Here is a 13,921-nt window from a genome sequence, read left to right as displayed (position 1 = left end):
TAATTGACCAGATCAATCCACAAATAAAACTAGATCAATTTGCGGAATTACTTGTTACTATACTGCTCCACACCCCTTGCACCGCGAAATTAAATCTTATGTGATAATGCGATTTTTATTTTATTTATCGGCTAGAAAAATGCTTTAAGATATTCATCGTCTCTCAATATTCTCTCCACCAGTGCGTAGATTTCCATTAACATGTTGGGGAACCGACCAGCAAAAAAAGCGTAAAAACCATCCGGAAGAGGGCTCATTTGCTTGGCTAAATTTGGTGGCAAGTCTTGGAAATGATGGTATTTGTTGCGCAGAGCCCGGAGCAAATCCATCAACTTGTCGTCGTTGTACTTTCTGTACTTGCCAAGATTGTCCAGGAATGAAGAATTGAACTTTCTAAACCACCCCTTGCCAATGATGGCCGGTGCTATGCTCTCCAGCTTTAGAAGTAAATCTGACGGAGGATCTCTTCTTTCAATCTCAAAGCGGTCAGAGACGCGAAGCAAAAACTCCAATTTCTTTTCGATGGACCAGAAATAAGGATGTTTCAGAATCAGGCTCATATCGGGCCTATTGGCAGGGTCTTGATCTATCATCGACTCTATCAGATCTCGTATTTCGTAGCGGTCCTCCAACGTGTCCAAAAGATCCAGGTTATACTGGTTTTTGATGATGTTGCTTTCGCGCGAGTAGCGATCACCAAATGGATGCTGTCCGCCGGTCAAAACGTAGTAGAAAACACAACCGGCCGAGAAAATGTCGATCGATCTCGTTAGACGACGATCACTCATCAATGAGAGCTGGCTGAGCTGCGACTCAGTTTCGGCCACATCGTCAACGAGAAGCTCAGGCGCACGCCAGCCAGAAGTTCCAGCAGCATGTGCAGTGGTGGCCCGGAAAGAAGACTGATCGTTTTCGAGCTTCTTGCAAAGCCCAAAGTCAGAGATGAGCAGCCGCAAAGGCATCTCCTTATCGCTGCTGCTTATCTTCTTTGGTGGAACAACCAAGATGTTTTGCGGTTTGATATCTCTGTGAACTATTTTAAGGGAGTGTAGATGGTTCAGCCCGTTGGCTATCTGCCAGAGGACGTTGACTGGTTTCATTTTACCCAGCAACTCGTTGGAATCCTCTTTTTTCAGCTCAATGACGTCCTCGAGTGACGCCCCGCACAATTCCAAGGCAATATACAGGAATCGGTCACTCTGCTGCGAGCAAAAGTAGCGGACCACGTTTGGATGATCGTCACTTTCTTGTAGCAAATTGATTTCGTGGGATGCAACATCGTAGAAGTCCAGCAACATACGCTTAACGGCGACTGGGCGGTTTTCAAAACTTCCTTTAAACACAACTGTTCCATGAGAGCCGTAACCCAGGATTTCGTCTGAAATCGTCATGTTGCTGGTTGAGGTAGGAATAGTGATGGCAGAGTTAGTGAAGCCCTTCTGAGAACCACTTCTGCTCCGCACGGTGTCAGTACCATCTTCCAAGGTAGAGCCTCCTGTCTCCTTCTTCTTGTTCTTCTTTCCTCCACGAGTGCCTCTCTTGCGCCTCCGTGGCTGAGGTTGCTGGCCGTCTTTGTCTTCAGATTGTGCGGCCTCCTCATTGGGCCTGGAAGAATTGTATGAAGACGAAGAAGAGTTCTCGCTCTTATTATCTGTTTCCACAATGATCACCTTCTTTGGCATTTTCTCTGTCTCGATGTCTCCAAACCGCTCCTTCTTTATCAAATTGAAACTCTTTTCCAATTCAACAACATCGTCCTTGAGTAGCATGTCGACGATCTCAACGGCACTTTGGGTGCGTTTGAAAAGCCCGAACCGGCTCAATATTTGCGTCAGGGGCGGTAAAATACCTATTCTCGATAAGAATACCAGTATCATCACGCCGATCATTGTCATGACAACGTTCTCAAAAGCACGGTATACAAGATTGATCAGCGGCGTGCCTCTTCCTGACGAAGAGGGCAATGTTGCGATGTCGTATTGTGAAGGCGGATCTATGGCAAGATACTCCTCTGTTTCGGGGAGCCCCGGGCGGGATTTTCTTGGTCTTCTTTGTTTGCGATTCAAAGGATCTTCAAATATTGTCGAGGAAAGCGATGCCGGTAGTCTTGGACTGGTCAGGTCGATGTGATTTTGCGATTTGTCCATGGACCTGTCATGGACTCCGGAAATGGCGATTCCCAAAAGCTCGGCGTTTGCGAATATCGAAGGTGTTCTCCAACGCTCACTGGAGACGTATTTTGCCAACGGGGCGGATTTCACCAGGGAGGGATAGTTTGTCTCGCTCATGGCAAACCATGACCCGCCCTTGGTTCTGTCCACAAACGTGGAGTCGCCTGTAGTGGTGACATTTTTGTTATTGAGTGGATGTGGAAGCACAATGAAATTGTTATTATCTCCGTCCTCCAAGAAAACGTCAAACACGTTCACAGTGACGAACGGCAGACTCGAAACCCACTTCACCGACTTTGTGCCGGAATCAAGAGCAAGCAGCGAGTTGTCGTGGAACGGCTGGATATACAGATCATCAACGCTGTGAACATTTTCGGCTGCGAGATTGGTGTGCAGATTGTTCAGACCCCACGAAGTGTATGTGATATTCCAGGCGGTGTTATTTTTCGAGTGGATGCTAAGTTCGTAAGTAGTCTTCCCCAGCAGTATGACTGGCTGGACAGGGTCGGTCGGGTCTTCTACCGGACAGATTTGCGCAGACTCGGGTATCCCAAAAGAATCTATCAAATCACCGGTGCGCGCATCGATTCGAACAATTCCCGTCCGTTTGACTCCCGTGTATACGAACTCGTCTCCGATCGAGAACGGCGACTTTGCGACCAGCTGCTGGACAGAGGCGGGCAGCTTCTGCAATCCCGTTTCTTGTGTGAAGTAGTATATGGAGCCCTCCTCAAACGGCTCGACCATCCACGCCGAGAACTGAGATCCCACAGAGGGGTCAGCCCCCGATATATTTGGGTCGATGCTTTCCTTGATGGTCACCAGCGGTGTGTTCCCCACAAAAGTCCACACCACCTCGCCCGTCACTCGGTTGAGAGCGTGCAAGTTTCCCTCGACATCGGAAGCCAACAACAGATTGGTGACAGTGAAGTCTCCGAGAGATTTTTCGAGCGGGTGGTCCGAATAGGGAGAGATCTCATCGCCAGCGGAAACAAGGGTCAGCGTGAACAAGAATGCAAGACCTAGAAGCCAAATTCTTGCCAATACTGAGCGAACCCGCATAGCTTTTTTAGGGTATTATTTTTAAATTGTCCTGAAAATTCCGTCACTTTTCTACGCTTAGTGCTACAAGCCCCATTTTTTAACAGACCCCAAATTAACGATATGCAAATCGTGAAGGATTTGCTGGACGAGCTGTTTCTATGGTTCTGCCATCTTATCATCGATACCTTCTTCCGTGAGGTCCGGGTCCGTGGTTCCTACAATTTGCCCTCCAAAGGGGCGACCCTGGTCGTTATCGCTCCTCATCACAACCAGTTTTTGGACGCCGCGATTGTTACCCATGCCATTCACAAGATAAACGGACGTCGCACGCTTTTCATTGAAGCTGCTGCTTCTGTTAGAAGACCCGTTATAGGCCAGCTCAGTAAGTGGAGTGGAGCAATTCCTGTGGAAAGGGCGCAGGACCTCTTGACCAATAAACAGGGCATAATCCGTTACGAGGACTACAACAACGACGAATTGTCCATTGTTGGGGAAGGGACGAAATTCACCACAGACTGTGAGGTCAAAGGGCTGATAGGGCTCCCCGAAAGTGCGGGAAACCAGAAAATAGCAGAAATTATCAGCGACACTAAACTAAGACTTGCAAAGCCGATGACCAAATCAAAAGGTATCGAGATGCTCATGTGCGGAACCTCCTACAAAAGTGCTCCAAAAGTTGACAACCATGACGTTTTCAAAAAGGTCTTCCAAAGACTCAAGGAAGGTGAGCTCATCGGAATTGCTAGTGAGGGCGGCTCCCACGATCGTACCGAGCTTCTGCCATTGAAGCCCGGCGTCGGGATCATGGCATTGGGCACAGTGGCTGAATACGAAGGCACAGAAGTCAATATTGTTCCGTGTGGCATGAACTATTTCCATCCACACAAATTCCGTTCCAGAGCAGTTTTGGAATTCGGAGAACCAATCAAGGTGGGCCCTGAGGAGGCGAAGGCCTATAAGCAGGATCCAAGAAAGACTGTCGATGCTCTTATGGAAAATATCACTACTGCTTTAAAATCTGTGACCATTCAAAGTCCGGACCTCGAGACGTTGCAGGTTATCCAAGCTGCAAGAAGACTATACTCCAATCCAAGCAGACCGCTTCCATTGCCCGTGGTTGTGGAGATGAATCGCAACCTGCTTATTGGATACAGCAAATTCAAAGATGACCCAAAGATCAGGCATTTGAAGGAGAGTGTGACAAGCTATAACAAACGATTGGCGTACTTGGGAATCAAAGACTACCAGGTGGAAACGGTGACCAAAAACCGTTGGCGTACATTGTTCTTACTTACGACTCGGCTGGCGCGGCTTCTAGTACTGCTGGTGTTGAGTCTCCCTGGCACAGTGCTATTTTCCCCCGTTTTTATTGCATGCAAAGTTATATCAAAGAAAAAACAGAAGGCCGCCTTGGCTAGTTCGAGTGTGAAAATAAAAGCCATCGACGTTTTGGGTTCATGGAAGGTTCTCATTGCTTTAGTGGCTGCACCAATATGCTACTTCATCTATTCTGCAATCGGTACCGTGCTTGTTTTCAAATATGAGTTGCTCAAGTACACTTTCTGGAATGTCGTTGCTACTTTTGCCTCTTGGTGGGCTCTGCTTGTTTCCACCACGTACGCTGCTTTTGTTATGGGAGAAGGTGGTATGGATATTTTCAAGTCCATCAGACCGCTGGTCCTATCCCTCTCTCCAAGATCCACTGATTTGGACGAATTACGTAAGGAAAGGCAACGTCTTTCTGCAGAGATTACAGAGGTGATCAATGAACTGGGGCCTAGAGTCTTTCCAAAGCTGGACAAGCACAGTCTGGCCCGGCTGGAGAAAGAATACGAAGCAGAGGTGGAAGACTTACGCTCGAGATCAAGATCAAGGTCCCAGTCAAGATCGAGATCGGGATCTCGGTCGTTGTCGCGGGCATCAACCCAATCCGGATTTACCGAAAACAGAATGCCAAACCTTTCGGACGTCTCTATCTTTCCCGATGCTTTGCAGCTCAGGGACCAGTCTAGCCCAAGTCCATCATCGAGCAGCTCCAGTTTTGTGCACCTTGACAGCGCTGACAAGATCGCAGCAAGCGGAGTGAATGACCACGATGCTGGTTTATTGTCTAAGGTCAGAAATGCAGTTCTGAAAAAACGCAACGAGGAGGCCAGACTAGAGGGTGAAAAGTCGGATTAAACTTGTCTAAATAATATTGTAACGAAAAAATACTATTACGCTAGTATATATATATGAATGAAGAGAAGAAAATTGCAGGAAACATAACTCGAACCGAACGGATAAAGCTAAAATTCCTTAGCGCAGCGGTAGTCGCAGCGCTTGCGGGCTACTATGTGTGCTCGCACATTTTTCTGATCCTTATAGGGTCGACAATTCCTATGTTGATCTTTGGTTACATGTTATTACGAGTGGGCGGTCACTTGCCAGAATCGATAGGGAGCCTAAACGAAAAGCATCGGACAAGGTTTCCACGTTTGAAGTTTACTGAGTCGCATAATTGGGCAAAAGAAGTTTCAGAGCTGAATCAAGAAGCAGATCCAGACCGCGTTAACCAGCTATATCCTGAAAACTTCATTATCAGTGACACTCTCCACAATCTGATTTTGCTGATAACGCGAGACTTTGTAGAGTCGTGGTATACGCGGATCACCCCCGACAAGAGATTTCTAATTGAGGTCCAGGTGCAAATAGGCAATGTTGTTACTCAATTGCAGCAGAGACTGAGCGAGATAGATTTGACAGAAACACTAGTCTATCGTGTCCTGCCATTGATCACAGACCACTACACGAATTTTGTCACTGCACAAGAGGTTGTGAAGAACAAGAAGCTCGGTACCATTAGATCCTTCACCAATACATGGGACCTTGACAAAATCGTTGCATCTTGCTACAATAAGGGAAAATTGCATCCGGCGATCAAGCTGAAAAGCGTTGACCCCGGAGACGACATACAAAGATGGCTCTCACAACAGATATCCAAGGTTCTCCCGCTGATAGTCGATGAAAAGGAAATAGAGTCTCCTCCAATATTCCTGCTTCTTAGAGAGATCTTGGAGAAATGCGTATTTTTCCAGATCGTGGAGATGCTTTCTGACCCCGACTTCTACAACCAGCTTGTGGAAAAGAGTCTTGGAAATGCTATGAAGGACCGTTTGAACGTTAAGCGGTTTCGTAGCGCGCTCAGTAAACATAGCGTTGAGAATCTCAAAAATTCGCGCTCACTGATTTCAAGAGGAAGATTAAATCCAACAAGCGATGCAGCCAAATTCCAGCGTATATTGCGTGAAATCAACAAGACCCAGTCTGTGGCAGACCTAAAACAGTACAAGTACTACGTGACTCTACAATTGAATAAAGCAAGTCGTGGCGAAAACACCAACAACCAGCAGTACAAAGAGAGACTTGCTACCCTACGCAGCGCGACCGATAAACGTCTCTTATCATTGCTAAAATCATCATCTACTTTTGCAGAACAAGAACCAAATGTCAATGCCAACTTGGACATCACTTTTGCTGAGATACTAAATAGTCCTGCAAAACTGTCCGTGTTCACAGAATTTATGGAACAGAGACGACGCACCCCTTTGCTCAAGTTGTGGCTTGTGGCTGAAGGACTGAGAAATCCATTGGAGGACAATCACGATCTCTCGGACGAAGACAGCGGCGAAAACGAGTCTGACCTAGAATACTCTATGACGATGTCTCAGGGTGACGACATACGTCAAATATTCGAGGAATTCTTTGAAAGTCCGATTTTGAAGATAGACTCTAAATGCTATTTCAACGTTGCTCAATTTGTGAAAACAGAACCTGCGGATCCTATACTTTATTACAAAGCTCGCAAATCTCTATTCAAGCTACAGAACGAGGTATATCAGAGAATGCAGAAAACCGATTACTTGGCTTTCAAGCAATCTGATCTTTACTTGCGACTAATTGCAGCGGAAGAACAACCAAAAAGCGAAGGCATAGAAATCGACGAAGACGAGACCAATGGCGATCCACTGGCAGATTATGAAGAGACTGGGAACGAGGAGCAAAAAGTGAGCGATGCTGTTCTTCGTGCGGTTGAGGATGTACTCGCTGACTTGGCAGATGAAAAGCAAGAAAGACCGAGTTTGTATCAATTCAACTCCGGTTTTTCATCCTCAGAAGACCTGTCGGAGACTCCGTCAGGTACAAGCACTCCTCGCGTGTCGCGGCTTCTGAGCAAGGACGTCCAACGCGACCTTTTCGGGGAGGATGTGGAGACAAATGGATTGTTCGACAACAACGGTGAACTATCAGAGGATAAAGACTCAACAAAATCGATGAAGATTTTTGACGATGACGAGAGCGACACCTTCTTGGACGATGATATGACCATGTCATCATCTCAAGAGCTGCGGCTGGCTGCCCCTGGAAATCTTAATCTGGGCGACGAGATTGAAAAGCTGGGAGCGGAAGTTGATAAACTGGAACAGCAGTTACGCATTATAGAGCCACTTTTAAACAAGGCAGAGCTGACCAACAACGTCTCCGAATTGAAGATCCTGAAAAAGACTCAAGCAGGACTCAAAAAAGAGCTGCAACTGAAGGAGTTGCAGAAGCAACAATACATTGTCCAAGAAAGCGACAACACACTCTATGGGAAGAGTAACGTGCGAATTCAATCATACCTCAATGGATTTGAAGATGGAAAAGAATGCATTATGTACATAATTGAGGTGCAAAAGCTGACAGCTGATAACACCGTGATTGCAGGCTGGATGGTTGCAAGACGATTCAGCCAGTTCTTCAAATTGAATAATTATCTGAGGAGCAAGTACGCTGGAGTTGGAGATCTGGAATTTCCCAAGCGTAAGGTTGTTCTCAAATTTCAGCAGCGATCATTGATCGTTGAGCGACAGCGAAAACTTGAGCGCTACCTGCAATCACTGATTGAAAACCGCGAAGTTTGCCAGGACAGAGTCTTCCGCAGCTTCCTGTCTTCGGAACTATTCGACATCAATCCGGACGACTCGCGTCAGAGACTTGGAAAGCTAGGCAACCCTGGGAAAAGTGCAGTGAATATGGCCTCAAAATTGTACAACAACATATCTAACCAGTGGCAGCTGCAAAACAAGGCCCCTGCGAATGATGTTGACAATAAGCCAACTTTGGAGATGCAAAAAGAGCTATCTAGCTTGGATGACAACCTCGAAGGACAGGAAGCAAAATTCTCCTCATTTGTGAGACCTATCAGCGACTTCCTGATCGCCGTCTTCTGGCTCAAGAACTCTAAGGCCTGGCTACGGGGCCGGGCTATCGTGCTAGTTTTGCAGCAACTGTTAGGCTCCACAATCGAGAAAATGGTGAGAGTCAGCATTGATGGGAGGTTCAAGGACTCTTCAACTGTGGCCGGTATCCTTACCATGTTGCAAGACTCCCTGTGGCCAAATGGGTCGTTCCGAAAGTCAGGAACTCCTAGAACCTTATTGGAGAAATCCAAGACCAAACAGCATGCTAAAAGGATCTTGGAATTTTTCATCATTGATACTTGTTCCAAGATTTTTGGAGCGTCCAACTCCAGATTGGCTGCAGAGACAACGTTTCAAATTCTGCAAAACCAAACACTAAACAGACACCTGGTTCTAACGATCCTACAGGAGGTTTTGGAAACGATATTTCCAGAGATTGAAAGATGATCACTTGATCTTTCTAATAGGTCTCTCTCCGAGATTCTTTTTCGTGTTCCATATTTCAAGTTTGCGGACTTCGAGCTCTGCGCGCTTTCTAATGAGCAGCTTTTTTAGCTCATTCTTTCGTTTACAACGTTCTAGCTCTGCGACCCATTCTTGGTGACGATGCGCCTGCTGTTTTGCGGTTAGTGTCTGGTCAAACACGGGGTTTTCTAGTTTAGGATAGTTCAGACTCATTAGTTTTGCCATTTCCAGATACGCATCGTGATCTTTAGCCTGCTGTGCAACACTCAACCAGTTCAAAGGAGCGGTGTTGTCTGAGCTCAAACACGCTTTCCTTTGCTCAATCAGCTTATCGAAAACGTCGTTGATCTTTGTAAATAGCTCTGTTTTAGCTTCTTGGGGAAGATCTACCGGAGGGTCGAGGACGGGAATATATTTGACTGTGGGAGCATTTTTGTCTCGAATTCGTGCTGCCGCGTTCGAAAGATTGTGAGCATGCACTTTTTTGTATATTTTCTGCTGGAATACTGCTCGCAATTGCAACCCCAATTCTTCTTTAGCGTCTGTAGCAGGCGGTACATACTCCAAAAACTGCTCCTTAGGCTTTTCCTTGTTTTCGTTGCAGATCTCACGATACGGAACTATGTGGCGTTTTTGTGCGTCACCATGTATGTTGGACTCGTCCACATACTCTCTGCTTGCCACGGGAACTGGGACCTGTTTTTTAGGTAATGGCCAGCTACTGAAGCGTCCGTTGGCGATAAAGTAGTCTCGCGAAGCTAGCATTTTCACCATATACAGATGCAACGCGAGGTCTGAACAAAATGACGAGTCCAAGTTGGCGAGTATTTCGTGGAAATCTTTTCTGATTCGGTTCAAGTCCTTGTCATTGCTGTGGCGAATTTCTGGGAAATCCTCGAAATGCTCCTGAGCATCTTCAAAATTGTCCGAGTCTGAATCAGACATAAAAATTACAGATTAAATCTTTTTTCCCAATGCCTAAACTCGAGGATATAGAAGATATCGAAGATGTCGACGATTTGGATATGGACTTGGCCGAGTTCGACCCTGACTTGAGAACTCCTATTGCTCCTGCCAAGCCCAAACCAAGTGTGGTGAGAAGTCAGGACCAGGAGCCTCAAGGTTTCCAGCCTTCGTTCAACAGCGAGGTGTCTGACATTCGCCAGCAAATGAGGACCCATGACCAACTTTCAGAGGAAGAGCTGGCTGAGCTGAAAAGCATGCAACTGATCTACCCGTGCTATTTTGATCTCAACCGTTCAGTGAAGGAGGGGAGACGGGTGTCCTTGGACCACTGTGTTGAAAACCCTCTTGCCAAAACCGTATTGGACGCATGTCGCCACCTGAACCTAACAGCCGTGCTGGAGCCTGAGAAGACACACCCACAAGATTTTGGAAACCCAGGAAGAGTCAGAGTGGGGCTCAAATTCAAAGGCCAACAAGTTAGCCCTGCCATTAAGACTAAAAGAGGTCTTTTACTCAAAATATCTGAATACCTGGAGAATCATCCAACCACTTTGGACACTGTGAAGGAGCTTCCGGGTCCGCCAGAGTTGATGCAGGGGTACGAGCCTATGGAGGTGAGTAAAGTGAAAAAGTTTAAGATGAACACCATCGTTCCACTGCACTCTCCGTTGACGATGAAAAATCCTCAAACGGCCTCGGCATACATCAAGACTCCACAAGCAGAAACGTCTACGCCCAAGATTCCAAAGCCCAAGGTACAGAGAATCAGAGCATAGAGAGCGGTATATTAGAATCTATTTCCCGGTACGATTATTTAGTAGTAGCAGGAACATATTGCTGACGGTAATCTAAAATCATGTCTAGCTGTTCTTTTGTGAGCTGGTCCCTCAGATTCTCAATTATGTCATCAAGACTCACAATAGACAAAACAGGCACGTTGTATCTTTTGGAAACAGCAGCGGTTGCACTTTGGTCGGAGTCCTTGACCACTTCCTGTCTATCCAGAGCGATGATACAACCAATAGCCTGGCCATTTTCGGCCTTGATAATAGCAAATGCCTCGTTGATGGCAGTTCCGGCGGTCATAACGTCGTCGATAATCAGAACTTTCTTGTTTTCCAGCGGACAGCCCACAATCATTCCACCCTCTCCGTGGTCCTTCTTCTCCTTTCTGTTGAACGCGTATCCAACATTGGCATATTTTTCCCCACCCAGTTCGTAAAGCTTCACAACGGTGATAGCAGCAAGTGGGATTCCCTTGTACGCTGGGCCAAACAGGATGTCGAATTCCAGTCCCGACTCAATGATAGTCTGAGCATATGCGGTAGCTACGTTGCTCAAGGCAGCAGCTGTTGAGAACTGGCCCATGTTGAAAAAGTATGGCGACGTTCTGCCAGATTTCAGAGTGAAACTGCCAAACTTCAAAGCCTGCACATCGAGGGCATCTTTCAAGAACTTGAGCTTGTAGGACATATTCAAGATTAAAATATTTTTTTCATAAATTTCGATCAAATAGGGGATGGACGATACGGCTACCACCTCTGCAATCCTGGACATTCTGTCCTCAATATGTCTTTCGCCAGGGTACTCCAATGTCAAGAAGCACGTTTCGCCCTCCTCTTTACGCTCGCATCTTCCGCACGTCTCGTCTCAGTCGACTCCAAAATCTGTGAACAAAAGGAAATTGTCAAACTCATCGGACCCGCTCATTTTTAACAAATCGCCAAAGGTCAGCAGACGCACAACTACGGACCCGTTCAGCAAGAACACGCTCGATGAGCGAATCAATTCATTTAATATCCTCAACTGGTCCATTGAGGACGACAAACTAAATCCCCTCGAATGCGCGGTGAACGGCTGGCACTGCCGCAAGCGAAAGAACGAGCTGCATTGCAACTACTGCCATGCGGTGCTGCTGATTCGCTTGAACGAACACAAAGACAAAAACAACCTCGTTACGAATTTTTTGTTTGTGGAAGACGACGAAGCAGAGGAGCAGTTTCTGAAGGTGCGTGAACAATTGATCAGCTCGTATCTTCGTCGCCTGCGTACAGATCACTATCCGGGATGTATGTGGAGGAACTCCAACCTGGACATAGGGCTAGTTAAAAAGCAATACCATCTCAAGATCAGCGACATGAATGAAATCCTGGAGCAATATCTGAGTAATCTTGATAACTTGATAGATCACCAGGAAATCATCATGCTGAAAAGCTATACTACAGACATCCTTAATAGGTCGCAAATTGAGATTTTGCAGGCGTACAATTCGACAAACCTAATACTATCCATGGTTGCTCTCTTTGGATGGGAGCTGAAACAACAGAGATTTGGGTCCAAAAATTTGGCACTTCTCAAATGTCATAAATGCACAAGGCGAATACTGCTTGGAGAGTCTGGAAATCTAGACCACACCGAGCCGCTCAAATCTGTTAACTATCCAGCCGAAATCAGCAACGAAGACTCAGACATCAACTTGCTTGCAGAACATGAGGACTGGTGTTGCATGGTGACCGAATTCAATAACCAAAAAGGATATGAAGTCGTGTTGACGATCCTGCAAAGCGTGTCTTCGACTGAAGGCTACGAGGGCATGGAGGTCGAGCAAGACCATTCTTACACGTTTGACTCCACGATGGCGCTTCTTCGTGAGTTCAGTTAAAATTATAAACCATAAGCCATAGTCATCATAATAGTATTCAGTTTCTCTTTTGATACACGTCTTCAGGATTCAAAAGGGTGCCAAACACACGATCCCAGAATTTGCTGGTGACACCAAAACCAAGCTCGTAGTTCTTATAGTGGTGCTCCAGATGGTAAGTCTTGAGATCCTGGAGGTATTTTGGAAGCTTGGCATGGTGGAGGATGTAATGAGTGCAGTCGTAAAGAATATAGCCTAAGAATCCTCCAGCGAATCCAGAGCACGCTGCATAGTAAGGCAAAATCGCAAACACAAGCTTATAGAATGGATAGCACAAAAGAACAAACAGTGTTGGTGGCATCACCAATCTTTTCTTGTCCATTGGTAAGTAGTGGTGGACACCGTGCAACAGAAAATGAATCGTAAACGCAAACTGGTGCTCTGGGAGGTAGTTGTCAATATGGAAAAGGAACCGATGCATAAGATATTCGATCAGGGTCCACACGAACAGTCCCAAAGCCCAGAGAGCCAGTGCCAAGAATTTGTTCTGATTAACAAATCCGATGTAGAAAACATAAAAATTGACAGGAAGCCAAATAAGTGGAACCACATACCAAGGTGTCACCGACAGAGGCTCCAGAAAGTTACCGAAAAGAGGGGCCGAGCCCTTTCCGTAGTGTCTTGGTCTGTGAACTTGGTCAAGGTAGAATTCCTTGGTCCAGTTGGCAGTAAGGACCTGGAGGAGCAATGGTTTGTTGAGATCCAGGAATTTATGCTTTCTATAATCTTCGTCGAGGTCTGTTTTAACGCTCAACAGCTGTTCTGAAGGCAGTTCACCAAATTCTGTCAAATCAATTGTGTCTGGAACCACTTCCATGTTCTGATGCTTAGAAAGAAGTTCCTCTTCCTCTTCTGGTGTCGCCAGGTATCCAATAAGCATTTCGTCATTCAGCATCTCGTAGGCGCTCTCGGAGTGAGTGTGACTGCTAGGATCGGAAAGAATTTGGGTGATGTCTTTACCAGCATATTCCAAGATTAATTCACCACCGGCTGGGTGTTCATCGAGGAAGTCAGTAACATCATAGATATTTCTGTTGTATAGGGTCACCCAGCAGGACTTCGCAGTCGTATGGACTTCAAACTGTCTGCGAGACACGAGTGGTAGACGTCTGTTGTTCATTGGGCTATGATGTGAAAAAAAAATCACGCTATTTTTATGAGCGATAGGGAAAAGAGCAGATCAACACCAAAAATGCTGGGATATGGTAAGAGATGTCCGTGTGAGGTGGAAACTAAGAGTGAGTGGGTCGTTTGGAATCAAAGGCAATACCAATTTTGTTCCTTTATAAATAAATTTCTGCTATGTATGTTTCTATTCGCTCAGCCCGGTATTTACAGCGTAATTTTTTTTC

General features: G+C 46.1%; 8 protein-coding genes across 8 annotated transcripts; 4 read left to right on the top strand and 4 right to left on the bottom strand.

Moving 5' to 3' along the window:
- Nucleotides 1–131: 131 nt before the first annotated feature.
- Nucleotides 132–3,233, bottom strand: KL928_002468 (uncharacterized protein; the record flags this gene model as incomplete). Its single annotated transcript, XM_043202947.1, has 1 exon — nt 132–3,233. The coding sequence occupies one exon, from the start codon at nt 3,231–3,233 to the stop codon at nt 132–134; it is 3,102 nt and encodes a 1,033-aa protein (XP_043060673.1).
- Nucleotides 3,234–3,335: 102 nt separating this feature from the next.
- Nucleotides 3,336–5,396, top strand: KL928_002467 (uncharacterized protein; the record flags this gene model as incomplete). Its single annotated transcript, XM_043202946.1, has 1 exon — nt 3,336–5,396. One exon carries the CDS (start codon nt 3,336–3,338, stop codon nt 5,394–5,396), a length of 2,061 nt encoding a protein of 686 aa, XP_043060672.1.
- A 200-nt stretch (nt 5,397–5,596) lies between these two features.
- Nucleotides 5,597–8,884, top strand: KL928_002466 (uncharacterized protein; the record flags this gene model as incomplete). Its single annotated transcript, XM_043202945.1, has 1 exon — nt 5,597–8,884. One exon carries the CDS (start codon nt 5,597–5,599, stop codon nt 8,882–8,884), a length of 3,288 nt encoding a protein of 1,095 aa, XP_043060671.1.
- A 121-nt stretch (nt 8,885–9,005) lies between these two features.
- Nucleotides 9,006–9,847, bottom strand: KL928_002465 (uncharacterized protein; the record flags this gene model as incomplete). Its single annotated transcript, XM_043202944.1, has 2 exons — nt 9,006–9,033; nt 9,138–9,847. The coding sequence occupies 2 exons, from the start codon at nt 9,845–9,847 to the stop codon at nt 9,006–9,008; spliced, it is 738 nt and encodes a 245-aa protein (XP_043060670.1).
- Nucleotides 9,848–9,876: 29 nt separating this feature from the next.
- KL928_002464 (uncharacterized protein) lies at nt 9,877–10,644 on the top strand (the record flags this gene model as incomplete). The annotated part of the gene is made up of 1 exon (XM_043202943.1): nt 9,877–10,644. One exon carries the CDS (start codon nt 9,877–9,879, stop codon nt 10,642–10,644), a length of 768 nt encoding a protein of 255 aa, XP_043060669.1.
- Nucleotides 10,645–10,678: 34 nt separating this feature from the next.
- On the bottom strand, nt 10,679–11,341 carry KL928_002463 (uncharacterized protein; the record flags this gene model as incomplete). Its single annotated transcript, XM_043202942.1, has 1 exon — nt 10,679–11,341. The coding sequence occupies one exon, from the start codon at nt 11,339–11,341 to the stop codon at nt 10,679–10,681; it is 663 nt and encodes a 220-aa protein (XP_043060668.1).
- A 46-nt stretch (nt 11,342–11,387) lies between these two features.
- KL928_002462 (uncharacterized protein) lies at nt 11,388–12,530 on the top strand (the record flags this gene model as incomplete). The annotated part of the gene is made up of 1 exon (XM_043202941.1): nt 11,388–12,530. The coding sequence occupies one exon, from the start codon at nt 11,388–11,390 to the stop codon at nt 12,528–12,530; it is 1,143 nt and encodes a 380-aa protein (XP_043060667.1).
- A 37-nt stretch (nt 12,531–12,567) lies between these two features.
- Nucleotides 12,568–13,689, bottom strand: KL928_002461 (uncharacterized protein; the record flags this gene model as incomplete). The annotated part of the gene is made up of 1 exon (XM_043202940.1): nt 12,568–13,689. One exon carries the CDS (start codon nt 13,687–13,689, stop codon nt 12,568–12,570), a length of 1,122 nt encoding a protein of 373 aa, XP_043060666.1.
- Between the last annotated feature and the right edge of the window lie 232 nt (nt 13,690–13,921).

The sequence above is a fragment of the Ogataea angusta genome (genome assembly GCF_019207475.1).
Source record: "Ogataea angusta isolate 61-244 chromosome Unknown 61-244_NODE_4_length_877678_cov_91.023368, whole genome shotgun sequence".
NCBI classification, from domain to species: Eukaryota; Fungi; Ascomycota; class Pichiomycetes; order Pichiales; family Pichiaceae; genus Ogataea; species Ogataea angusta.
The sequence above is the reverse complement of the archived record's forward strand: the minus strand, read 5'-3'. Positions and strand labels throughout refer to the sequence as shown.